The sequence below is a fragment of the Dendropsophus ebraccatus genome, chromosome 2 (assembly GCF_027789765.1).
Source record: "Dendropsophus ebraccatus isolate aDenEbr1 chromosome 2, aDenEbr1.pat, whole genome shotgun sequence".
Classification (NCBI taxonomy): Eukaryota; Metazoa; Chordata; class Amphibia; order Anura; family Hylidae; genus Dendropsophus; species Dendropsophus ebraccatus.
In genome coordinates, this window is record NC_091455.1 from 218,600,588 (window position 1) to 218,628,486 (window position 27,899).

General features: G+C 54.2%; 2 protein-coding genes across 6 annotated transcripts in view; one reads left to right on the forward strand and one right to left on the reverse strand.

Moving 5' to 3' along the window:
- Window positions 1-16,304: 16,304 nt before the first annotated feature.
- LOC138784078 (zinc finger protein 664-like) lies at window positions 16,305-27,825 on the reverse strand. 3 transcript variants are annotated; one of them, XM_069959586.1, is made up of 3 exons: window positions 27,144-27,825; window positions 23,741-23,840; window positions 16,305-18,114 (listed from the first exon to the last, which is right to left on the reverse strand). In XM_069959586.1, exons 2-3 carry the CDS (start codon window positions 23,823-23,825, stop codon window positions 17,033-17,035), a joined length of 1,167 nt encoding a protein of 388 aa, XP_069815687.1. In that variant the 5' UTR covers window positions 23,826-23,840; window positions 27,144-27,825; the 3' UTR covers window positions 16,305-17,032. The 3 variants fall into 3 exon arrangements, with proteins under 3 accessions (XP_069815687.1, XP_069815686.1, XP_069815688.1); XM_069959585.1 differs by having other exon boundaries at window positions 27,133-27,823; XM_069959587.1 differs by lacking the exon at window positions 27,144-27,825 and having other exon boundaries at window positions 23,703-23,833.
- LOC138784073 (zinc finger protein 271-like) overlaps window positions 27,380-27,899 on the forward strand; it is a 29,685-nt gene continuing 29,165 nt past the window's right edge. Inside the window, exon 1 of one of the 3 annotated variants that reach the window (XM_069959569.1) lies at window positions 27,380-27,537. The gene's annotated coding sequence lies outside the window, so the exon portion shown is untranslated. The other 2 variants (XM_069959574.1, XM_069959571.1) reach the window with 2 other exon arrangements.

Consider the following 27,899-nt stretch of genomic DNA (forward strand, 5'->3'; position numbering starts at 1 on the left):
CACTGTATACATCTCAGTAGGGACCTATGGGCTTTGAGGAACAGGCTTGAAACTTAACGTGGTAACATCTCTGCCACTACATTAGTAGAATGTTGAGTGTCTCTCCCTCCAAATAGGGTATAATTATTTGATCATAAAACTAAATAATAATAAAAATATTCACCCCATAAATATTTCTCTTAAGAGGCACCATTACACAGTACACTTGTTCCTGAAATGCAAAAATAGATATTGGCACGGTCATTCAGGCCATTTTGGGCTGTCATGAAGGGGTTAATCATAAAACTAAGAATAAATAAACACACATCTTTCCCATCAGCCCAGTTGGTTTGTGGATGGACATTATGAGTGTGGTCTCATGCATTAATAGCTTGGCTTTCCTTCCTGTCTGTAGACGTCTATGTTACCAGTCCTTCACTGCTTAGAATATTCTATTTATTTCAGGGTTCACCATGTTCCTGGTATTGATGACATTTGTGCAGTGATATGTCTCAGTTTTGTTTGCAGGTTGTTTGTAAGCTTCTCTCTGGGACTAGTATGATGGGCAGGCCATGCCCACCTAGTGGACCTCAATGGATGTCACTTCTCACCGGTCATCCTGGCCATGTGGCAGCATTACGGTAAGGTGTGGGAAGGTGGTTCTCTTTGATGGACTGTTGGGAAATTGCTGCTGATCCTGCCGCACTGCTGAAGTTTACAATTGATCATTCATTGCGCTTAAGGTAGTCTGGTTTTGTTGGGATCTTGCTCAGAATTGTATTTATGCTTAATGTTGGATAGAGAAGATGTCACTTAGTCTTCCCTATATGCCAGGCTCTTAAGGGTTAGAGAAGGGAGCACATGCCCATGGAGTGCCATCGCCCTTCAATTATCTTGGCTACTTATTCAGCTTTGCCCTTCGGCTTGCAAGTCCTCATACGAGGCCAAGTTGTTTGAGCGGTTTTAGTAGACTTTGATATTTGTGAGGTCCTTTTTCTCTTAAATGAAGATATCAAGAGAAAAGACCCGATCTGAGTCTGGGTCTATAAGTTAAGGAGTGATTCCGTGATTACAGGGTGTGAGCACCACTGCAGAAGGTCTCATGCTCGGCCTGTTCAGAGTGGCTTGTGGTCGACTTTCAGAAGTCATGGTTCTAGGTAATAGATTCTTGGTTCACAAGGATTAACCCCCCACTTCTTCACTGTTTTAATCTTGCTCCATTTTTCAGTCTTTTGCAACCCTTGCTCTCTCTCCCAGTGGCTTAGAGACACACTCCCTTACATTAGAGGTGGCTATGGAGCAGTAAGACCTTTCCTAGACTGAGTTCATTTGCAATAGGCATTACCATTTGCTCTTGCTTTGCACACTACATGGGTCTGAAGCTGCTGTTTTGGTTGTTTTAAATTCTCTATTTTCTTCCCTAGGTTCATTCATTGGTTTGGATTGTGGAGAACTCTACACTGTGGGCTGCTCAATCTGCAGAGATCAGGCATGGCGACAATAACATCTAGGACTCTTGGTATGGTATCCACTACCTCTCACTGAACACTCACGTGTCCTGTTTTGTTCGATGATGCTCTAGGGTGGAGCGTCACCGGTTAAAGGGCGATAACAGGGATTGATGGAAGTTGATGGAGTGCTCTGATATATATTGAGCTGAAATATTTCTCTTGCATCCAAGATGGCATTGAGCAGGCCCTCTTTGTTGGGTGGTGGTCGGAGCCCCGTGTAGGGCTACAGGGTCTCCTCCGTGGCGGAAATTACCTGCTAAGCAGGCGTGTTGGGTTAGTAAGGCGGACTTGCACGGCAGGAGTCTGGCGCCCGGCATACCTCTTTACACCCCTCGGTCTAAGAGTTCGGCACTACGTGCCCGGTTATTGGTTTGGTTTGAGAAATAATTAAAAGCTGTGGCCGATCACCACCCAGCAAAAGTTATATTGGTGTCTGTGTCTTTATTCCTGGCAGCTATGCTTATTATGGTTGCTCTTTGCTTTGGGTCTATGAGCAGTCAGTCTGCAGCTTCTTCCTGCTGCTGCAGCGCGGCGGCTCCTCTCCTCCCAGGTCCTCAGCGGCGTGTCAGGGAAGTGACGTCACCGCTGGGGACCTGATGTAGGTTCCTGCAGACGTGCCTGAGCGCTGGACGTCTGCGGCCGTGGCTCCTGGGGGGATCAGGCGGCCCTTTATAGAATACCCCCCCCCCCCCCCCCCCCCCCCCGGTGGCCACATGTGAAGGGGTTTAAAAAAAAAAAAGAGAGAAAAACAACTTACCTCTCCTGGGTCTGGATCTTCAGTCTGCAGCTTCTTCCTGCGGCTCCTCTCCTCACTCTCCTCTCAGGTGATGTAGGTTCCTGCAGACGTGCCTGAGCGCAGTCCTCCTAGTGTGTAAGCTCTTGTGTCCACCCAGTCCTCCAAGTGTGTAACCTCTTGTCTCCCCCCAGTCCTCCTAGTGTGTACGCTCATGTCCCCCCTGTCCTCCTAGTGTGTAAGCTCTTGTGCCCCCCCCAGTCCTCCTAGTGTGTACGCACGTGTCCCCCTGTCCTCCTAGTGTGTAAGCTCTTGTGTCACCCCCAGTCCTCCTAGTGTGTAAGCTCGTGTCCCCCGTCCTCCTAGTGTGTAAGCTCTTGTGTCACCCCCAGTCCTCCTAGTGTGTAAGCTCTTGTGTCACCCCCAGTCCTCCTAGTGTGTAAGCTCGTGTCCCCCGTCCTCCTAGTGTGTAAGCTCTTGTGTCACCCCCAGTCCTCCTAGTGTGTAAGCTCTTGTGTCACCCCCAGTCCTCCTAGTGTGTAAGCTCGTGTCCCCCGTCCTCCTAGTGTGTAAGCTCTTGTGTCACCCCCAGTCCTCCTAGTGTGTAAGCTCTTGTGTCACCCCCAGTCCTCCTAGTGTGTAAGCTCCTGTGTCCCCCCCAGTCCTCCTAGTGTGTAAGCTCGTGTCCCCCGTCCTCCTAGTGTGTAAGCTCTTGTGTCCCCCCCAGTCCTCCTAGTGTGTAAGCTCTTGTGTCACCCCCCAGTCCTCCTAGTGTGTAAGCTCTTGTGTCACCCCCCAGTCCTCCTAGTGTGTAAGCTCTTGTGTCCCCCGTCCTTCTTGTGTGTAAGCTCTTGTCACCCCCAGTCCTCCTAGTGTGTAAGCTCTTGTCACCCCCAGTCCTCCTAGTGTGTAAGCTCTTGTCACCCCCAGTCCTCCTAGTGTGTAAGCTCTTGTCACCCCCAGTCCTCCGAGTGTGTAAGCTCTTGTCACCCCCAGTCCTCCTAGTGTGTAAGCTCTTGTCACCCCCAGTCCTCCTAGTGTGTAAGCTCTTGTCACCCCCAGTCCTCCTAGTGTGTAAGCTCTTGTCACCCCCAGTCCTCCTAGTGTGTAAGCTCCTGTGTCCCCCCAGTCCTCCTAGTGTGTAAGCTCTTGTGTCACCTCCAGTCCTCCTAGTGTGTAAGGTCTTGTGTCCCCCAGTCCTCTTAGTGTGTACGTTCTGTGAGAGTACCCCCTCCCCTCTTTGGCCTCCCCCTTTTTCTTGCATGCAAGAATCTGGTGATGAGCTCCTGATCCAGAATGTTAACTTCAGGCTCCCGTGATCTCTTTTAAGGACCAGAACCCTTCCAGTTGACCAAAAAGAACCATTTCCCTCTAAGAATGTTCATAGGCAGGATGTCCTTGACAGTGCAGAGAGGAGGAGTCAGAGGAGACTGCTTGTGGAGGAGGAGAGATGGACTAGAAAAGCTGTTGAGGATCACGGGCTTAATGAGGAAGACGTGGAAGAAATTTGGGATCTGAATGATGGGAGGCAGACAGTTTGTAGGCAACTGGATTGATGCATTTCAGCACCGTAAATGGGATTCTTAGGGTGGTATTACACAGAACGATTATCGTTCGAAAAATCGTTAAATCGTTCGGATTTGAACGATAATCATTTCGTGTAATAGCAGGCAACGATTAAATGACCAACGAGAAATCGTTGATCGTTTAATAGGATCTGGACCTATTTTTATCGTTTGATCGTTCGCTCATCGTTCGGTGGAATAAGAATTCACAGCTGAAACGTACGCAATAGCGACGACTAAACGACCGCAAGAACGATCATAAATAACGATCATCGTTTCGTGTACTTGGGCGAACGATTTCGGGTCGTTTGCCTTAGCAGTCGTTTAAGATCGTTTATTGTTAGTCGTCGGAAAATTGCTTGGTGTAATAGTACCCTTAGTTGCACATATTTGGCAGACAACCAGACTTTATCACCGGGAGACAAAATGACAGAGAAAACTTCCTAGGACCTACTTGACTCTCTCGACTTTCACCTTGAGCTGGTAACATAGAGCACACCAAAACCTGGAAACAAATTGAGGTCTCCTGTCGGAAACAATGTGTTGTGGCAGCCCATGCAACCGGAAGATGTGCTGAGATGAGAGATCAATAGCCCAGTTTTATGGACTCCAGGATGCCCAGTGATCATGGACGCATGACCCAACTTTAGAAATCTTCCGAGTACTGGGTGCACATAAGTCTTGCCAGGAGGGACATACTGAGGAGCTGAGGTGGTCACGGGTACTAAAGATTCCGATGGAATGATGTGACGATGGGCATCCTCCTGACCTAGAACATCAGAAGCACAAGAGAGGGAGTTGGCTTATAAATTTTTCTCTACTAGTTGAAAGTGTACAGCAAAGTTAACCCTGGAGAAGAGGAGAGACCACATGTCTTGCCTGGGATTGAGAAGCTGATAAGTCTGAAGATACAGAAGGTTCTTAAGATTTGTGTAGATGGTGATGTAATGATTTGCCCCTTCCAAGAGATAGCAGCATTCATCCAGAGCCAGTTTGATGGCCAATAGCTCACAATCTCCTATGGTATAATTCAGCTTGGCAGGAGAGAAGGTCTTGGAAAAGAAGCTACATGTAATAGTCTTCCCCAAAGTGTCCTTCTGGGTGAGAACTCCTCTGGCTCGCACTGAAGAAGCATCCACCTCCAAGTCTTCAACTTAGAAAAGGCTTGTTCAGCTTCAGACAGCCATCGCTTGGGGTTTGCGTTCTTTTTGGTAAGAGCCATAATCTGTGCAACCAGGGTGGAATAGTGTGGGATAAGCTGTCGATAATAACTCAGGAACTGTTGTATAGCTCTAAGTCCAACAGGGTGTGACCATTGAAGAACCTCCGATACCTTAGCTAGATCCATTTGCAGACCATGGTCGATGTACCCAAGGAAGGCTGGACTGATGGAACCTGCATTTCTCCAACTTGGCATAGAGGTGATTGGCTCTTAGACTCCTCAGTATCTGATGTACGATTGGCTCTTAGACTCCTCAGTATCTAATATACATGTCCCACATGGGTCCGCAGATTTGCGGAATAAATCAGGATGTCATCTAGGTACACAATGAAACAAGAGTAAAGGAGATCTCGGAAGATGTCATTGATGAATTTTTGGAAGACTGCATCACCAGGTACTCGAAGTGCCCATCTCTGGTGTTGAAGGCAGCCTTTCATTCATCGCCTTCAGTTTCAGATCAGATTGTACACTCCCCGCAAACTGTGAAGATCCAGGCGCCACAAAGACAATCGAACAACTCCAAGATCAAGGGCAGGGGATACTGATTCTTCACCGTGACTTTAAGGCCTCAATAGTCGATGCAGGGGTGAAGGGGCCCATCCTTCTTCTATACAAAGAAGAACCCGGCACTGGCTGGAGAGGAGGACTTGCGGATGAAGCCGTTCTGCAGATTTCCCTTGATATAGGCGAACATAGCCTCAGTCCCCAGAACTGAGAGTGGATACACCCTAGCTCAAGGGGGTTTAACACCAGGAAGAAGGGCTATGGGGCAATCGTATGGACAATGCAAGGTAATGTATTAGCTTGCTTCTCGGAAATCATGTCTGCAAATTCCTGGTACTGGGCTGAGATAACAGGCAACAGCTTAAAGGAATTTAGCAGAAGCGAAGAGGATCATCTATGACTAGTCTTCAGACAGCGGTTGAAGCATTCCGGACCCCAAAAAAGGAACTCCCCAGAGCTCCAGTCAAGGCCAGGGGCATGAGGGTGCAGCCAAAAAAGACCCAACAGAGTTGCCAAAGAGGAACGGGGCAATACATAGAAGTTGATCTCTTCTTTATGCAGCGCGCCCACCTGGAGGCTCACTGATTCAGTTTGGAAGTGGACAACCTCACTCAGGGGTTCACCTGTAATGGAGGCGATCATCAATGATTTTACCAGCCAACTTAGCAGAAGTTGCCACTTTTGAACCAGGGAGATGTTGATGAAGTTGCCTGCTGATACGTAATCCAGGAAGGCAGCAGAGTGATTTTGTAGTAATAATTAGTGCTCATAATGCTACGTTTACACGGAGCGATAATTCGCCCGATCAACGATTTCGAAGTAACGATTTTTTTCTATAATGATCAGCGTTTAGATGGAACAATATATCGTACAGAAAATTCGTTTTGCGATTGCTTAGGCCTATCTCGCACATAGGTAAAATCGGTGAACGACTGTTTACACGGAACGAACTGCGAATTTTTCGCGAACGACGCACGATGATTTAAGAACAAAGATCAAAATGAACGATTTCTCGTTCGTTCGATCGTTCGCTGTGTTTACACGTACGATTATCGTTCGAATTTGATCGTTATCGTGCAAATTCGCATGATAATGGTTCCGTGTAAACGCAGCATTATTTAGGATTCTTAGTGATTATTAGTAGAGATTGGAGATGAGCGAGTAGTAAAATATTCAAAAATTCGAAATTCAATTAGAATAGACCGGAATACTCGACTATTCAATTGAATATCAAACCCCATTAAACTCAATGGGAAAAAAATGCTTGTTTCTTGGAAACCTAAATTCAACCACTTGGAGGTCACCAAGTCCATAATGACACCTCAGGATGCAACTGGGACAGCAGGGAGCAGTATTACACCAGTATCACAGGGACCAGTATTACACCAGTATCACAGGGACCAGTATTACACCAGTATCACAGGGACCAGTATTACACCGCTATCACAAAGACCGGTATTACATCGCTATCACAGGGAGCAGTATTACACCGCTATCACAGGGACAGGTATTACACCAGTATCACAGGGACAGGTATTACACCAGTATCACAGGGACAGGTATTACACCAGTATCACAGGGAGCGGTATTACAGCAGTATCACAGGGAGCGGTATTACACCAGTATCACAGGGACAGGTATTACACCACTATCACAGGGAGCGGTATTACAGCAGTATCACAGGGAACAGTATAACACCGCTATCACAGGGAGCGGTATTACACCAGTATCACAGGGACCAGTATTACACCGCTATCACAAAGACCGGTATTACACCACTATAAAAGGGACCGGTATTACATCGCTATCACAGGGAGCAGTATTACACCGCTATCACAGGGACAGGTATTACACCAGTATCACAGGGACAGGTATTACACCAGTATCACAGGGAGCGGTATTACACCAGTATCACAGGGAGCGGTATTACACCAGTATCACAGGGAGCGGTATTACACCAGTATCACAGGGAGCGGTATTACAGCAGTATCACAGGGAGCGGTATTACACCGCTATCACAGGGAGCGGTATTACACCAGTATCACAGGGACAGGTATTACACCACTATCACAGGGAGCGGTATTACAGCAGTATCACAGGGAACAGTATAACACCGCTATCACAGGGAGCGGTATTACACCAGTATCACAGGGACAAGTATTACACCACTATCACAGGAAGAAGCATTACACCGTTATCACAGGGACAGGTATCACACCAATATCACAGAATCACAGGGACAGGTATTGCGCCGCTATCACAGAGAGTGGTATTACACCACTATCACAGGGACAGGTAGTACACCGCTATCACAGGGACAGGTATTACACCAGTATCACAGGGAGCGTTGTTACACCACTATTTGACAGGAAAATTTGACAGCACATCTATGACTCTGTTCACACTGCAGGTTGCATGCTGCTAGTGGCTTAAGTACAGACAAAAAAAACTAAAAATGCAGCAGCAACCTACAGTTGCAGGGGCCTATCGTATATACTCCTCCCAGCGTACACACGGCAAACACCTGCTCTGTAGATATAAAAAGTGAGGATCTTAGCAAACTATTTGATCAAACAGAGTGTACCATGTCGCCACGTTAAGGCGTCCTCAGAGACATGGTCCCTACTCCAGCATTTTTCACACTAGCAATGGCCTCTCCTGGGCTTTAATAAGGCTACAACTTGTCAGATAGGAGCCAAATGATCTTCTTTATAGCACCCTTGGGACATGGGCGGAGTGCAAGCCAACAGGAGGAAGCCACACCCCCCACATACAAGAAGAGGAAGCCACACACCCCACATATAACAGGAGGTAGCCACACCCCCCACATTCAACAGAAAAAAGGAAAATTTGGCCGCACATCTATGACTCTGTTCACACTGCAGGTTGCACGCTGCTTGTGGCTCAAGTACAGACAAAAAAAAACCAAAAGATGCAGCAGCAACCTACAGGTGCAAGAGCCTACCGTATATACTCCCCAAAATCTGTAGATTTTTGTTTTTTGTCTGTACTTAAGCCACAAGCAGCGTGCAACCTGCAGTGTGAACAGTCATAGATGTGCTGCCAAATTTTCCCTTTTTTTCTGTTGAATGTGTGGGGGGGTGGCTACCTCCTGTTGTATGTGGGGGTGTGTGGTTTCCTCCTGTTGTATCTGGGGTGTGTGGCTTCCTCCTGTTGGCTTGCACTCCGCCCATGTCCCAAGGCTGCTATAAAAGAGATCATTTGGCTCCTATCTGCCCAGTTGTAGCTTATTCAGCCCAGGAGAGGCCATTGCTAGTGTGAGAAAGCTGGAGTAGGGACCATGTCTTGAGGACGCCTTAACGTGGCGACATGGTACACTCTGTTTGATCAAATAGTTTGCTAAGATCCTCACTTTTTAATATCTACAGAGCAGGTTTTTATCGTGTGTACGCTGGGAGGAGTATATACGGTGAGCTCCTGCACCTGTAGGTATTACTCCAGTATCACAGGGAGCGGTATTACACCAGTATCACAGGGAGCGGTATTACACCGCTATCACAGGGACAGGTATTACACCACAGGGAGCAGTGTTTGACCACTACCGCTGGGGGGGACGTAAACTGGTAAGTATAATATACTTTACTAAAACAGCAAAACAATTGTAAAGCTCATCTAGATTTGAATTTTTGATCAGATGCTTGTTTGAAAACGAATCTTGAGTAGTGTAATACTCGATCGAATATTGTTCACTCATCTCTAGTAGGGATCATTAGTGCTAATTAGTACCGATTAGTAGTAGTGATCATTAGTACTAATTAGTACCGATTAGTAGTAGTGATCATTAGTGCTAATTAGTACCGATTAGTAGTAGTGATCATTAGTGCTAATTAGTACCGATTATGCTGCGCTTACACGAAACGATAATTGGCCCGATCGTACGATTAACGATGTTGGAGTAACAATTTTTCTCATAATGATAAGCGTTTAGATGGTACTATATATCGTACGGAAAGATCGTTTTGCGATCGCGCGCGATCTCGTTCGTTGTTTGATCGTTTGCTGCGTACGATTATCGTTCAAATTCGATCGTTATCGTGCAAATTTCTCACGATAATCGTTACGTGTAAACGCAGCATTATAGTGCGTTTACACAAAGATTTATCTGGCAGATTTTTTAAGCCAAAGCCAGGAACAAACTAAAAACAGGGAACAGGCCATAAAGGAAAGACTGAGATTACTCCTCTTCTCACATCCATCCCTGGCTTTGGCTTCCAAAATGTCAGATAATCTGTCAGTGTAAAACGCACAATTAGTAGGAATCATTAGTACCGATTAGTAATAGTAATCATTATTATAATGGGGGGAGGGGATGGTACATGGGGGACTGTGATGACTGGGGAGGAGGATACATGGGGGGCTGTGATGACTGGGGAGGATGATGTATGGGGGGCTGTGATGATGGGGAGGATGGTACATGGGGGGCTGTGATTACTGGGGAGGATGGTACATGGGGGACTGTGATGACTGGGGAGGAGGATACATGGGGGGCTGTGATGATGGGGAGGATGGTACATGGGGGGCTGTGATTACTGGGGAGGATGGTACATGGGGGACTGTGATTACTGGGGAGGGGATGGTACATGGGGGACTGTGATGACTGGGGAGGAGGATACATGGGGGGCTGTGATGACTGGGGAGGGGGCGGTACATGGGGGGCTGTGATGACTGGGGGGAGGGGGCGGTACATGGGGGGCTGTGATGACTGGGGAGGGGATGGTACATGGGGGGCTGTGATGACTGGGGAGGGGATGGTACATGGGGGGCTGTGATTGGGGAGGATGGTACATAAGGGGCTGTAATGACTGGGGGGAGGGTGGTTAATGGGGGGCTGTGATGACTGGGGAGGATGGTACATGGGGGGCTGTAATGACTGGGGGGAGGATGGTACATTGGGAGCAGTGATGACTGGGGGGAGGGTGGTACATGGGGGGCTGTGATGACTGGGGAGAGGGTGGTTAATGGGGGGCTGATGACTGGGGAGGATGGTACATGGGGGGCTGTAATGACTGGGGGGGAGGATGGTACATGGGGGGCTGTAATGACTGGGGAGGATGGTACATGGGGGGCTGTGATGATTGGGGAGGATGGTACATGGGGGGCTGTGATGACTGGGGGGAGGATGGTACATGGGGGGCTGTGATGACTGGGGAGGGGATGGTACATGGGGGGCTGTGATGACTGGGGGGAGGATGGTACATGGGGGCTGTGATGATGGGGAGGAAGGTACATGGGGGGCTGTGATGACTGGGGAGGATGGTACATGGGGGGCTGTGATTACTGGGGAGGATGGTACATGGGGGGCTGTGATTACTGGGGAGGATGGTACATGGGGGCTGTGATAACTGGGGAGGATGGTACATGGGGGGCTGTGATTACTGGGGAGGATGGTACATGGGGGGCTGTGATAACTGGGGAGGATGGTACATGAGGGGCTGTGATGACTGGGGAGGAGGATAGATGGGGGGCTGTGATAACTGGGGAGGATGGTACATGAGGGGCTGTGATGACTGGGGAGGATGGTACATGGGGGGCTGTGATGACTGGGGAGGATGGTGGGGGGGCTGTGATGGGGAGGATGGTACATGGGGGGCTGTGATGGGGAGGATGGTACATGGGGGCTGTGATGACTAGCGAGGGGACGGTACATGGGGGCTGTGATGACTAGCGAGGGGACGGTACATGGGGGCTGTGATGACTAGCGAGGGGACGGTACATGGGGGCTGTGATGACTAGCGAGGGGACGGTACATGGGGGCTGTGATGACTAGCGAGGGGACGGTACATGGGGGCTGTGATGATGGGGAGGATGATACATGGGGGGCTGTAATGACTGGGGGGAGGATGGTACATGGGGGGCTGTGATGGGGAGGATGGTACATGGGGGGCTGTGATGACTGGGGAGGGGACGGTACATGGGGGCTGTGATGATGGGGAGGATGATACATGGGGGGCTGTAATGACTGGGGGGAGGATGGTACATGGGGGGCTGTGATGACTGGGGGGAGGGTGGTACATGGGGGGCTGTGATGACTGGGGGGAGGGTGGTACACGGGGGCTGTGATGATGGGGAGGATGGTACATGGGGGGCTGTGATAACTGGGGGGAGGATAGTACATGAGGGGCTGTGATGACTGGGGAGGATGGTACATGGGGGGCTGTGATGATGGGGAGGATGGTACATGGGGGGCTGTGATGATGGGGAGGATGATACATGGGGGGCTGTGATGGGGAGGATGGTACATGGGGGGCTGTGATGGGGAGGATGGTACATGGGGGGCTGTGATAACTGGGGAGGATGGTACATGGGGGGCTGTGATTGGGGAGGATGGTACATGGGGGGCTGTGATGACTGGGGAGGATGGTACATGGGGGGCTGTGATGACTGGGGAGGATGGTACATGGGGGGCTGTGATGGGGAGGATGGTACATGGGGGGCTGTGATGATGGGGAGGATGATACATGGGGGCTGTGATGATGGGGAGGATGGTACATGGGGGGCTGTGATGATGGGGAGGATGGTACATGGGGGGCTGTGAATACTGGGGAGGATGGTACATGGGGGGCTGTGATAACTGGGGAGGATGGTACATGGGGGCTGTGATGACTGGGGAGGGGATAGTACATGGGGGGCTGTGATGATGGGGAGGATGGTACATAGGGGGCTGTGATAACTGGGGAGGGGATAGTACATGGGGGGCTGTGATGACTGGGGGGAGGATAGTACATGGGGGGCTGTAATGACTGGGGAGGATGGTACATGGGGGGCTGTGATGATTGGGGAGGATGGTACATGGGGGGCTGTGATGACTGGGGGGAGGATGGTACATGGGGGGCTGTGATGACTGGGGAGGGGATGGTACATGGGGGCTGTGATGACTGGGGGGAGGATGGTACATGGGGGCTGTGATGATGGGGAGGAAGGTACATGGGGGGCTGTGATGACTGGGGAGGATGGTACATGGGGGGCTGTGATTACTGGGGAGGATGGTACATGGGGGGCTGTGATTACTGGGGAGGATGGTACATGGGGGCTGTGATAACTGGGGAGGATGGTACATGGGGGGCTGTGATTACTGGGGAGGATGGTACATGGGGGGCTGTGATAACTGGGGAGGATGGTACATGAGGGGCTGTGATGACTGGGGAGGAGGATAGATGGGGGGCTGTGATAACTGGGGAGGATGGTACATGAGGGGCTGTGATGACTGGGGAGGATGGTACATGGGGGGCTGTGATGACTGGGGAGGATGGTGGGGGGGCTGTGATGGGGAGGATGGTACATGGGGGGCTGTGATGGGGAGGATGGTACATGGGGGCTGTGATGACTAGCGAGGGGACGGTACATGGGGGCTGTGATGACTAGCGAGGGGACGGTACATGGGGGCTGTGATGACTAGCGAGGGGACGGTACATGGGGGCTGTGATGATGGGGAGGATGGTACATGGGGGGCTGTAATGACTGGGGGGAGGATGGTACATGGGGGGCTGTGATGGGGAGGATGGTACATGGGGGGCTGTGATGACTGGGGAGGGGACGGTACATGGGGGCTGTGATGATGGGGAGGATGATACATGGGGGGCTGTAATGACTGGGGGGAGGATGGTACATGGGGGGCTGTGATGACTGGGGGGAGGGTGGTACATGGGGGGCTGTGATGACTGGGGGGAGGGTGGTACACGGGGGCTGTGATGATGGGGAGGATGGTACATGGGGGGCTGTGATGATGGGGAGGATGGTACATGGGGGGCTGTGATGATGGGGAGGATGATACATGGGGGGCTGTGATGGGGAGGATGGTACATGGGGGGCTGTGATGGGGAGGATGGTACATGGGGGGCTGTGATAACTGGGGAGGATGGTACATGGGGGGCTGTGATTGGGGAGGATGGTACATGGGGGGCTGTGATGACTGGGGAGGATGGTACATGGGGGGCTGTGATGACTGGGGAGGATGGTACATGGGGGGCTGTGATGGGGAGGATGGTACATGGGGGGCTGTGATGATGGGGAGGATGATACATGGGGGCTGTGATGATGGGGAGGATGGTACATGGGGGGCTGTGATGATGGGGAGGATGATAGATGGGGGCTGTGATGATGGGGAGGATGGTACATGGGGGGCTGTGAATACTGGGGAGGATGGTACATGGGGGGCTGTGATAACTGGGGAGGATGGTACATGGGGGCTGTGATGACTGGGGAGGGGATAGTACATGGGGGGCTGTGATGATGGGGAGGATGGTACATGGGGGGCTGTGATAACTGGGGAGGGGATAGTACATGGGGGGCTGTGATGACTGGGGGGAGGATAGTACATGGGGGGCTGTGATGATGGGGAGGATGGTACATGGGGGCTGTGATGATGGGGATGATGGTACATGGGGGCTGTGATGATGGGGATGATGGTACATGGGGGCTGTGATGACTGGGGAGGATGGTACATGGGGGGCTTTGATGATGGGGAGGATGGTACATGGGGGGCTGTGATGATGGGGAGGATGATACATGGGGGGCTGTGATGATGGGGAGGATAGTACATGGGGAGCTGTGATGACTGGGGGGAGGATAGTACATGGGGGGCTGTGATGACTGGGGAGGATGGTACATGGTGGCTGTGATGATGGGGATGATGGTACATGGGGGGCTGTGATGATGGGGAGGATGGTACATGGGGGGCTGTGATGACTGGGGGGAGGACAGTACATGGGGGGCTTATGACTGGGGGGGAGGATAGTACATGGGGAGCTGTGATGACTGGGGGGAGGATAGTACATGGGGAGCTGTGATGACTGGGGAGGGGATGGTACATGGGGGGCTGTGATGACTGGGGGGAGGATGGTACATGGGGGGCTGTGATTACTGGGGAGGGGATGGTACATGGGGGGCTGTGATGACTGGGGAGGATGGTACATGGGGGCTGTGATAACTGGGGGGAGGATAGTACGAGGGGCTGTGATAACTGGGGGGAGGATAGTACATGAGAGGGCTGTGATGACTGGGGAGGGGACGGTACATGGGGGGCTGTGATGACTGGGGAGGAGGATGCATGGGGGGCTGTGATTGGGGAGGATGGTACATGGGGGGGCTGTGATGACTGGGGAGGATGGTACATGGGGGGTGTGATGACTGGGGAGGAGGATAGATGGGGGGCTGTGATGACTGGGGAGGAGGATGCATGGGGGGCTGTGATTGGGGAGGATGGTACATGGGGGGGCTGTGATGACTGGGGAGGATGGTACATGGGGGGTGTGATGACTGGGGAGGATGGTACATGGGGGCTGTGATGACTGGGGAGGAGGATACATGGGGGGCTGTGATGACTGGGGAGGATGGTACATGGGGGGCTGTGATGACTGGGGAGGATGGTACATGGGGGGCTGTGATGACTGGGGAGGAGGATAGATGGGGGCTGTGATGACTGGGGAGGAGGATAGATGGGGGGCTGTGATGACTGGGGAGGATGGTACATGGGGGCTGTGATGACTGGGGAGGAGGATAGATGGGGGCTGTGATGACTGGGGAGGATGGTACATGGGGGGCTGTGATGACTGGGGAGGAGGATAGATGGGGGGCTGTGATGACTGGGGAGGGGATGGTACATCAGTAACAGGAACCCCATCTTTCCTTTAAATATAAATCTTCAGGCATCAGTAAAGCTTGTGGCGATTACGCCATCTTCTCTCCAGAAGTCCATCCTATCAGTATGAGCAGCGGGGGGTAATGGTTTGAAGATTTTTGGCCCAATACATATAGAACTCTATGGGGCAATAAGTTTGGTATACTGTAACCAGAGTGTCTGGACCCCAAATACATCCAATACCTCCAAGATAAATCCAAGCTGGGATTGAGCACCCGGCTTATCCTCCCCAAGGCCCAACATCACAAATTCCCCTAAAGACTCCAGGAGAGCGGGGGCCGTGTATTGGGGACCCCAGAGGAGCGGGGGCCGTGTATTGGGGACCCCAGAGGAGCGTGGGCCGTGTATCGGGGACCCCAGAGGAGCGTGGGCCGTGTATCGGGGGCCCCAGAGGAGCGTGAGCCGTGTATCGGGGGCCCCAGAGGAGCGTGGGCCGTGTATCGGGGGCCCCAGAGGAGCGGGGGCCGTGTATCGGGGACCCCAGAGGAGCGTGGGCCGTGTATCGGGGGCCCCAGAGGAGCGGGGGCCGTGTATCGGGGGCCCCAGAGGAGCAGGGGGCCGTGTATCGGGGGCCCCAGAGGAGCGGGGGCCGTGTATCGGGGGCCCCAGAGGAGCGGGGGCCGTGTATCGGGGGCCCCAGAGGAGTGTGGGCTGTGTATCGGGGGCCCCAGTGGGCTCACAAAGATGTAGTGATCTGGGTTATACATCCATTTGGTTATACTGTATGTCACTGTGCTCTGTGAGGGCCCTGGCCCGGAGAAGTCATGTGACATTAGTTGCGGGGTCAGGCTGAGACAAGGACCTGAGAAGGTTTCACCTATTTAATGATACGACAGTCACAGTATAAAAGTGCTTCAGAGAAAACATAGTACACAGAGCGAAGCGGGCAGCGGCTTAGTGTTCTGCGAGCGGCAGCTGCATCGCCCTCTATGTGTCATATAAATAATAGTGTCATATGTGGCAATCCTTCACTCTCCACCGGAGCCTAATGTCCTACACAGCTGGATCACGTCTAGGCTCTGCTACCATATGTAAGGAACGTGGGAAGAGACGTGCTCAGCTACTGTGACTGCTCAGGGTTAGTGATGGAGCACGGGCTGGATATGTATGACCGCCACCATGTCCCCCCCCCCCCCCCCCCTCCTCCTCCTTCCTGCCATCAGGGACAGAGGAACTCTGGGCACTCACCAGCACATCTCTGCCCACCATCCAGCACATGGCCAGCTTATAATACCAGTACATAGAAGAGGCCGTTGACTCCATATTGTTTGCACACAGGGTGGAGTCTCCACAACCTCGTACGTGTACGAGCCACAGCTCAGTCATCTGTCGCCTACTTCACTCTCCGGGATAAAGAGACATATGAGAACTCAGAATATAATGCTCTCTTAACACCCTGGCGTTCACACACACACACATGCGCCAAGAGTATGGACTCCATTATGTCACGTAGCACAGACTCATGGGAAATTGACCAGATTAGACATAGTACACAGGCTGAGATAGCGGCATGCAATCAGGACTACAGAGCAAAGGACAGCGACTGGACCCCAGACAGGTAACCATCAATATAAATAGTGGGGGAGGTAAGGGACAGGGAAGGGGGCGTAAGTGCACCACCAGGAAAGTCATTGGTGGGGCTGGGGTCTCCTACATGTCTCCATTAGCACCATGAAGTCCCAGACCCGGTGGTTCGGGCCAATGACAGGCCGGGGCCCGTTGTAAGTTTCTTTTCCTATGTAATCATCTTTGGAAGGGGATGACCCCCAATAGTCCCCTCTGAGCAGTGCCAGAATCGGCGGCGCCGTGCACATCATGGCACGTGGCAACAGTGATGACACCGGCAACCCCGCACACATCTCACATCATGGCACGTAGCGCCAGGTGGCTGTCCGGAGTGTGTGTCCTCTGGTGTATAAGGAGGTGGGAACTTTGGCGGAAGCTCTTTCCACATTCTGCACAGGTGTACGGTCGCTCGCCCGTGTGCACCCTCTGATGCGTCACTAGGGACGAGTTGCGGCTGAAGCACTTTCCGCATTCGTTACACACAAAGGGTTTCTCCCCGGTGTGGATGCGCTGGTGGATGACCAAATAGGAGCTCTGGCTAAAGCTCTTTCCGCACTCCTTACAAGTGTAGCGCTTCTCCCCGCGGTGGACACGGTGGTGCCGGTTGTAGTCAGAACTATGGATAAAACCCTTCCCGCACTCAATGCATATATAGGGCTTCTCGCCGGTGTGCGTCCTCTGGTGGGTCACCAGGGTGGAGTTACAGCTGAAGCTCTTCCCGCACCGCAGACACGTGTAGGGTTTCTCTCCGGTGTGGATTCTCTGGTGAGTTACTAGCTGAGAGCTTCTCCGAAAACACTTTCCACAATCTGTACAGCTGAAGGGCTTCTCCCCGGTGTGCGTCCTCTTGTGCCGTAGATACGCCGACTTATATCGGCTAGTTTTCCCGCACTCCACGCAGATATACTTTTTGTCTTTAGAGTCAGTGTCCTGCAGTATTTTAATTGCCTTAAAAGCTTTTAGGCGTTGATCTGAGGAGTGTGAGCGCCCCCTGGGGGAGGCCAGGTTCTCTCCATGGTCATCAAAGGAAATATCCTGCGAATCATACGTGTAAGAGCTCTCGCCCATCTGAAAGGAGACATCTTCCTCCATGCTGGGGTCTTTGCGGGATGACTCCCGTTCGCTGGCCAAGCTCTGCAGATGGGCTATGATGTTGGACAGCTTACTGGCCCCCTTGCTGCTGGGACCCGCTTTCCCTAATCCACTATGGGGAGAGCCGTCCTTCTTCTCAGAGTCACAGAAACTTTCCTCACTCTCGTTGTCTGGAGCTAACTGGGAAATATCATCATCATCATCGCGGCAATCTAAGAGCACGCCGCACTGCTGAATATACAGGGTGTTCTCGTCCTCAGCTCCGTTCATCGGCCCAAAAGCGTCTGCAGATCAAGAACAAAGAGTCACTAAGAGAGATGGAACTGATCCGGTATCTCATCTCTTCCATCCCCTCCCATAACCCTGCTCTCTCCTCCCCCAACAACCCTGCTCTCTCCTCTCCTGCCCCACCATATCCCTGCTCTCTCCTCTCCTGCCCCCACATAACCCTGCTCTCTCCTCTCCTGCCCCCCCCATAACCCTGCTCTCTCCTCTCCTGCCCCCCCATAACCCTGCTCTCTCCTCTCCTGCCCCCCCATAACCCTGCTCTCTCCTCCCCCAACAACCCTGCTCTCTCCTCTCCTGCCCCCACATAACCCTGCTCTCTCCTCTCCTGCCCCCCCATAACCCTGCTCTCTCCTCTCCTGCCCCCCCATAACCCTGCTCTCTCCTCTCCTGCCCCCCATAACCCTGCTCTCTCCTCCCCCACCAACCCTGCTCTCTCCTCTCCTGCCCCCACATAACCCTGCTCTCTCCTCTCCTGCCCCCCCATAACCCTGCTCTCTCCTCTCCTGCCCCCCATAACCCTGCTCTCTCCTCTCCTGCCCCCCCCCCATAACCCTGCTCTCTCCTCTCCCAATAACCCTGCTCTCTCCTCTCCTGCCCCCCCCATAACCCTGCTCTCTCCTCTCCCCATAACCCTGCTCTCTCCTCTCCTGCCCCCCCATAACCCTGCTCTCTCTTCTTCCCATAACCCTGCTCTCTCCTCTCCTGCCCCCCCCCCATAACCCTGCTCTCTCCTCCCCCAATAACCCTGCTCTCTCATCTTCTCCCCATAACCCTGCTCTCTCCTCTCCTGCCCCCCATAACTCTGCTCTCTCTCCTGCCCCCCCATAACCCTGCTCTCTCCTATCCTGCCCCCCATAACCCTGCTCTCTCCACTCCTCCCCCCATAACCCTGCTCTCTCCACTCCTCCCCCCCATAACCCTGCTCTCTCCTCTCCTGCCCCCCCATAACCCTGCTCTCTCCTATCCTGCCCCCCATAACCCTGCTCTCTCCACTCCTCCCCCCCATAACCCTGCTCTCTCCACTCCTCCCCCCCATAACCCTGCTCTTTCCTCTCCTGCCCCCCCCCCATAATCCTGCTCTCTCCTCTCCTGCCCCCCCCCCACAACCCTGCTCTCTCCTCTCCTGCCCCCCCCCCCCATAATCCTGCTCTCTCCACTCCTCCCCCCCATAATCCTGCTCTATCCTCTCCTGCCCCCCCCATAATCCTGCTCTCTCCACTCCTCCCCCCCATAATCCTGCTCTCTCCACTCCTCCCCCCCATAACCCTGCTCTCTCCACTCCTCCCCCCCCATAACCCTGCTCTCTCCACTCCTCCCCCCCATAACCCTGCTCTCTCCTCTCCTGTCCCCCCCATAACCCTGCTCTCTCCTCTCCTGTCCCCCCCTTAACCCTGCTCTCTCCTCTCCTGTCCCCCCCTTAACCCTGCTCTCTCCTCTCCTGTCCCCCCCTTAACCCTGCTCTCTCCTCCCCCAATAACCCTGCTCTCTCCTCTCCTGCCCCCCCATAACCCTGCTCTCTCCTCCCCCAATAACCCTGCTCTCTCCTCTCCTGCCCCCCCATAACCCTGCTCTCTCCTCCCCCAATAACCCTGCTCTCTCCTCTCCTGCCCCTCCCATAACCCTGCTCTCTCTTCTCCCCATAACCCTGCTCTCTCCTCTCCTGCCCCCCCCATAACCCTGCTCTCTCCTCCCCCAATAACCCTGCTCTCTCCTCTCCTGCCCCCCCCATAACCCTGCTCTCTCCTCTCCCCATAACCCTGCTCTCTCTTCTCCCCATAACCCTGCTCTCTCCTCTCCTGCCCCCCCCCCATAACCCTGCTCTCTCTTCTCCCCATAACCCTGCTCTCTCCTCTCCTGCCCCCCCCCATAACCCTGCTCTCTCCTCTCCCCATAACCCTGCTCTCTCTTCTCCCCATAACCCTGCTCTCTCCTCTCCTGCCCCCCCCATAACCCTGCTCTCTCTTCTCCCCATAACCCTGCTCTCTCCTCTCCTGCCCCCCCCATAACCCTGCTCTCTCCTCTCCCCATAACCCTGCTCTCTCGTCTCCCCATAACCCTGCTCTCTCCTCATTCCTGCCCCCCCCCCATAACCTGCTCTCTCTTCTCCCCATAACCCTGCTCTCTCTCCTCTCCTGCCCCCCCCCATAACCCTGCTCTCTCTTCTCCCCATAACCCTGCTCTCTCCTCTCCTGCCCCCCCCATAACCCTGCTCTCTCTTCTCCCCATAACCCTGCTCTCTCCTCTCCTGCCCCCCATAAACCTGCTCTCTCCTCTCCTACCCCCCCATAACCCTGCTCTCTCCTCTCCCAATAACCCTGCTCTCTCCTCTCCCAATAACCCTGCTCTCCTCTCCTGCCCCCCATAACCCTGTTCTCTCCTCTCCTGCCCCCATAACCCTGCTCTTTCCTCTCCTGCCCCCATAACCATGCTCTCTCCTCTCCTACCCCCCCCCCCATAACCCTGCTCTCTCCTCTCCTACTCCCCCATAACCCTGCTCTCTCCTCTCCTGCCCCCATAACCCTGCTCTTTCCTCTCCTACCCCCCCATAACCCTGCTCTTTCCTCTCCTGCCCTATAACCCTGCTCTCTCCTCTCCCAATAACCCTGCTCTCCTCTCCTGCCCCCATAACCATGCTCTCTACTCTCCTCCCCCCCCCCCCCATAACCCTGCTCTCTCCTCTCCTACCCCCCATAACCCTGATCTCTCCTCTCCCCATAACCCTGCTCTCTCCTCTCCTGCCCCCCATAACCCTGCTCTCTCCTCTCCTGCCCCCCATAACCCTGCTCTCTCCTCTCCTACTCCCCCATAACCCTGCTCTCTCCTCTCCTACCCCCCATAACTCTGCTCTCTCTCCTGCCCCCCCATAACCCTGTTCTCTCCTCTCCTGCCCCCATAACCCTGCTCGCTCCTCTCCTCTCCCCATAACCCTGCTCGCTCCTCTCCTCCCCCCATAACCCTGCTCACTCCTCTCCTCCCACATAACCCTGCTCTCTCCTCTCCTACTCCCCCATAACCCTGCTCTCTCCTCTCCTACCCCCCCCATAACTCTGCTCTCTCTCCTGCCCCCCCATAACCCTGCTCTCTCCTCTCCTCCCCCCATAACCCTTCTCTCCTCCCCCCATAACCCTGCTCTCTCCTCTCCTCCCCCCCATAACCCTGCTCTCTCCTCTCCTCCCCCCATAACCCTGCTCTCTCCTCTCCTGCCCCCCCCCCCCCATAACCCTGCTCTCTCCTCTCCTGCCCCCATAACCCTGCTCGCTCCTCTCCTCCCCCATAACCCTTCTCTCCTCCCCCAATAACCCTGCTCTCTCCTCCCCCCTATTATGTTATCATCAGGAATCAGTATAATACATTCTGTCACTAAATAATAGAATATATGCACCCAGGAGCCACGACCATGAAGCTCGGCAGGACTGTGGTCTGGTAAGAGACAAGCAGATGAGACAAGAGTAAGAGCACTATGTGTATATGAGATGCATGAGTGCTCGGGCCGTAGGGCTATTCAGACCAATCAGTGGACTTGGATGGACGGTATTGTATGGACGCCTCGGAGATGTAACTGGTGGCAGTACAAACAGTTGTAAGACTTTGAGAGGGGCCGTATAGTAGGCCTCAGAGAAGCAGGTTGGTTGGAGCGATATGGTAGTTGCTCGGTGTTGGCAACAATGGATCACGGAAGGGAGAGTCTACCGTAATAGAGGGTCAGGATGTCCCAGAAAAACAAAAGAGCACAAGGATGGTGCAATCATAATAGTGGCCACCTCCGCACCAACAGCATTGCTAGCATCGATCCATTGCCACCTTACAGGTATCCAGTGGTGTGAAGGGAAACCATTCGGAGATGACTGCCCGACACTGGTATAAGGAGGCAACGTCCATTAAGATACCACATCATAGGCAGTGTTGATTTGATTTTTGCCAAGTTCGAGCAAGCTGGAGTGTGACCGTCTGGAGGGAAGTGATCATCAGCGATGAATCCTAATTCGGCCTCAGTGCTGCTGACCAATGTACATGCATGTGGGGGTGACCGGGCCAGCGGTCCGATCCAGCATACAGCGATAACACAAGGTGTGACTGTGTGGGGAGCGATTTGTTGGGACACACAATCACCTCTAGTCGTCCTTCAAGGTACAATGACGGCTCGCAGTTACATGGATGACATTTTAATGCCAGTTGTACTGTCTATGCTATCACGGTCCATATACTGTGCAACTCTCCCAGCAATGTCTTCAAGAATATGAGGTCCTCCCATGGCCTGCCAGGTCACCAGACAAGGATATGACGTCCTCCCATGTCACCAGACAAGGATATGACGTCCTCCCATGTCACCAGACAAGGATATGACGTCCTCCCAGGTCACCAGACAAGAATATGAGGTCCTCCCATGGCCTGGTAGGTCACCAGACAAGAATATGAGGTCCTCCCATGGCCTCCCAGGTCACCAGACAAGGATATGACTTCCTCCCATGTCACCAGACAAGGATATGACGTCCTCCCAGGTCACCAGACAAGGATATGAGGTCCTCCCATGGCCTGGTAGGTCACCAGACAAGGATATGAGGTCCTCCCATAGCCTGCCAGGTCACCAGACAAGGATATGAGGTCCTCCCATGGCCTGGTAGGTCACCAGACAAGGATATGAGGTCCTCCCATGGCCTCCCATGTCACCAGACAAGGATATGACGTCCTCCCAGGTCACCAGACAAGAATATGAGGTCCTCCCATGGCCTGGTAGGTCACCAGACAAGAATATGAGGTCCTCCCATGGCCTCCCAGGTCACCAGACAAGGATATGACGTCCTCCCAGGTCACCAGACAAGGATATGAGGTCCTCCCATGGCCTGGTAGGTCACCAGACAAGGATATGAGGTCCTCCCATAGCCTGCCAGGTCACCAGACAAGGATATGAGGTCCTCCCATGGCCTGGTAGGTCACCAGACAAGGATATGAGGTCCTCCCATAGCCTGCCAGGTCACCAGACAAGGATATGAGGTCCTCCCATGGCCTGCCAGGTCACCAGACAAGGATATGAGGTCCTCCCATGGCCTGCCAGATCACCAGACAAGGATATGACGTCCTCCCAGGTCACCAGACAAGGATATGACGTCCTCCCATGTCACCAGACAAGGATATGACGTCCTCCCATGTCACCAGACAAGGATATGAGGTCCTCCCATGGACTGCCAGGTCACCAGACAAGGATATGAGGTCCTCCCATGGACTGCCAGGTCACCAGACGTCTCGCCAATAGAGCACATCTGGGACCTGCTTAGAAGGCAAGTGCAGCTGTCGCAGAATACAGGGGAATTACCTGCCCGGTTTCAGAGATTATGGCCTGATCCGGTGCAGGGGTCATAGGTCACAGGTCATGTGTGTTTCGGCTTGTCCAGCTGCCAGTGGCGGCGTTACTGCTCATTTGCTTCTCTCCTCATACACAACATACATGTTGCGCTCGGTGATGGCAGCTGGCTTCCTCCTGGGTGCATACATAGGAGTATATACTACAGGATTACAGATGTATACAATTGTAGTGTGACCCCCCCCCCATCCCCCACAGCTGCCCCTCAGCCCTCTTCTCACTTACACATATCTCATCTCTGCACTCCAATGAAATCTCTCTACCTGTATAAGGTATTGGGCAATCATCATCATCGTCTGAGGCAGGAGGGTCCCACATGAGAGCGCTGCCAGCAGTCCCCTCGCTCATGACCTCTTCCTATGACTGGAGGAGAGAGCGAAGAGTAAGAAGGAAAAACCATCATACCGCCAGGTATACACACAGGGTTATCCCTCTCTCTCCATCCTCCTCTACGGCACACACGGGGTTAACCCTCTCTCCCTTCTCCTCTACGGCACACACGGGGTTAACCCTCTCTCCATCCTCCTCCTCAACACACACAGGGTTAACCCTCTCTCCCTCCTCCTCTCCGGCACACACAGGATTAACCCTCTCGCCATACTCCTCCTCTCCGGCACACACGGGGTTAACCCTCTCTCCCTCCTCCTCTCCGGCACACACGGGGTTAACCCTCTCTCCCCCTCCTCCTCTCCGGCACACACGGTGTTAACCCTCTCTTCATCCTCCATCTCTCCAGCACACACGGTGTTAACCCTCTCTCCCTCCTCCATCTCTCCAGCACACACAGGGTTAACCCTCTCTCCATCCTCCTCCTCTCCGGCACACACGGGGTTAACCCTCTCTACATCCTACTTCTCTCCGGCACACACGGGGTTAACCCTCTCTCCATCCTCCTCTCCGGCACACACGGGGTTAACCCTCTCTCCCTCCTCCATCTCTCCAGCACACACAGGGTTAACCCTCTCTCCATCCTCCTCCTCTCCGGCACACACGGGGTTAACCCTCTCTCCATCCTCCTCCTCTCCGGCACACACGGGGTTAACCCTCTCTCCCTCCTCCATCTCTCCAGCACACACAGGGTTAACCCTCTCTCCATCCTCCTCCTCTCCGGCACACACGGGGTTAACCCTCTCTCCATCCTCCTCCTCTCCGGCACACACGGGGTTAACCCTCTCTCCATCCTCCTCCTCTCCGGCACACACGGGGTTAACCCTCTCTCCATCCTCCTCCTCTCCGGCACACACGGGGTTAACCCTCTCTCCATCCTCCTCTCCGGCACACACGGGGTTAACCCTCTCTCCATCCTCCTCTCCGGCACACACGGGGTTAACCCTCTCTCCATCCTCCTCTCCGGCACACACGGGGTTAACCCTCTCTCCATCCTCCTCTCCGGCACACACGGGGTTAACCCTCTCTCCATCCTCCTCTCCGGCACACACGGGGTTAACCCTCTCTCCATCCTCCTCTCCGGCACACACGGGGTTAACCCTCTCCATCCTCCTCTCCGGCACACACGGGGTTAACCCTCTCTCCATCCTCCTCTCCGGCACACACGGGGTTAACCCTCTCTCCATCCTCCTCTCCGGCACACACGGGGTTAACCCTCGCTCCATCCTCCTCTCCGGCACACACGGGGTTAACCCTCGCTCCATCCTCCTCTCCGGCACACACAGGGTTAACCCTCTCTCCATCCTCCTCTCCGGCACACACAGGGTTAACCCTCTCTCCATCCTCCTCCTCTCCGGCACACACGGGGTTAACCCTCTCTCCATCCTCCTCCTCTCCGGCACACACGGGGTTAACCCTCTCTCCATCCTCCCCCTCTCCGGCACACACGGGGTTAACCCTCTCTCCATCCTCCTCCTCTCCGGCACACACGGGGTTAACCCTCTCTCCATCCTCCTCCTCTCCGGCACACACGGGGTTAACCCTCTCTCCATCCTCCTCCTCTCCGGCACACACGGGGTTAACCCTCTCTCCATCCTCCTCCTCTCCGGCACACACGGGGTTAACCCTCTCTCCATCCTCCTCCTCTCCGGCACACACGGGGTTAACCCTCTCTCCATCCTCCTCCTCTCCGGCACACACGGGGTTAACCCTCTCTCCATCCTCCTCCTCTCCGGCACACACGGGGTTAACCCTCTCCCCATCCTCCTCTCCGGCACACACGGGGTTAACCCTCTCCCCATCCTCCTCTCCGGCACACACGGGGTTAACCCTCTCTCCATCCTCCTCTCCGGCACACACGGGGTTAACCCTCTCTCCATCCTCCTCTCCGGCACACACAGGGTTAACCCTCTCTCCATCCTCCTCTCCGGCACACACGGGGTTAACCCTCTCCCCATCCTCCTCTCCGGCACACACAGGGTTAACCCTCTCTCCATCCTCCTCTCCGGCACACACAGGGTTAACCCTCTCTCCATCCTCCTCTCCGGCACACACAGGGTTAACCCTCTCTCCATCATCCTCCTCTCCGGCACACACAGGGTTAACCCTCTCTCCATCATCCTCCTCTCCGGCACACACGGGGTTAACCCTCTCTCCATCCTCCTCCTCTCCGGCACACACGGGGTTAACCCTCTCTCCATCCTCCTCTCCGGCACACACGGGGTTAACCCTCTCCCCATCCTCCTCTCAGGCACACACGGGGTTAACCCTCTCTCCATCCTCCTCCTCTCAGGCACACACGGGGTTAACCCTCTCTCCATCCTCCTCTCTGGCACACACGGGGTTAACCCTCTCTCCATCCTCCTCCTCTCCGGCACACACGGGGTTAACCCTCTCTCCATCCTCCTCCTCTCCGGCACACACGGGGTTAACCCTCTCTCCATCCTCCTCCTCTCCGGCACACACGGGGTTAACCCTCTCTCCATCCTCCTCCTCTCCGGCACACACGGGGTTAACCCTCTCTCCATCCTCCTCCTCTCCGGCACACACGGGGTTAACCCTCTCCCCATCCTCCTCTCCGGCACACACGGGGTTAACCCTCTCCCCATCCTCCTCTCCGGCACACACGGGGTTAACCCTCTCTCCATCCTCCTCTCCGGCACACACGGGGTTAACCCTCTCTCCATCCTCCTCTCCGGCACACACAGGGTTAACCCTCTCTCCATCCTCCTCTCCGGCACACACGGGGTTAACCCTCTCCCCATCCTCCTCTCCGGCACACACAGGGTTAACCCTCTCTCCATCCTCCTCTCCGGCACACACAGGGTTAACCCTCTCTCCATCATCCTCCTCTCCGGCACACACGGGGTTAACCCTCTCTCCATCCTCCTCCTCTCCGGCACACACGGGGTTAACCCTCTCTCCATCCTCCTCTCCGGCACACACGGGGTTAACCCTCTCTCCATCCTCCTCTCTGGCACACACGGGGTTAACCCTCTCTCCATCCTCCTCTCCGGCACACACAGGGTTAACCCTCTCTCCATCCTCCTCCTCTCCGGCACACACGGGGTTAACCCTCTCTCTATCCTCCTCTCCGGCACACACGGGGTTAACCCTCTCCCCATCCTCCTCTCCGGCACACACGGGGTTAACCCTCTCTCCATCCATCTCTCCGGCACACACAGGGTTAACCCCCGGCTCTGCTCCACACACACGGGGTCTCCCGGGCTTGGGGCAGGGGCGCTCGCTGCGCCGTTATTGTTATTACCTGAGTGTTACCTTGATGGGATTTGCACAGGGAGGCTCCATTCACCGGAAACAGCTCCCAGCCCCCGCCTCTTCCGGCGCATGGCCCCGCCCCTGGTCTTATCCCGTTATCCCTGCTTATTCCGGCAGTTAGTGCTCCGCTGTTGCATCCTGGGTCTTGTAGTTTTCTTGTCTTGTCGAATCTAATATCTTTACCCTTCCTGCAGACTTCGTCTCCCATGAGCCTTTGCGCACCTTGCTAGCCTGTCACATAGACGCGCGCACCTCCTCCTGGGATACGTAGTCTCAGTGAATGACATCGCAGTTCGTTAGGGCGGAGGGTGGACTCCAAATCCCAAGAAGCATCGCGGCTCCCTGTGTCCTCTGCGGAGACTCAGCTGAGCTGTGAGCTTGGAGTGCCTGTAAGGTGAGGGAGGGCTGAGGGGGCCCGGGAGGGCTGAGGGGGCCCTGGCTCTTGGGAGAGGCCTCCAGCAGCTTGTCCAGCCATGGGGCCCTGGGCGGTGTGTGTAGGGGCCCAAGAGGGCTGGGTGACGGTCCCTACCACACTATGATGGACACCACCACATCGACTGAGGGGCAAGTGATGGGAGGCGGCCTGAACGCCTAACTACCCCCAGAAGGCACGCCCCTAACAACCCGGGAAGCCCCAGAAGGCACGCCCCTAACAACCTCGGGAGCCCCAGGTATGCCACCAACCCCAGGAGGCAGGTCCCTAACTACCCTAGGAGAAACACTCGGATCTACCCCAGGAGGCATGCCCCTAACCCC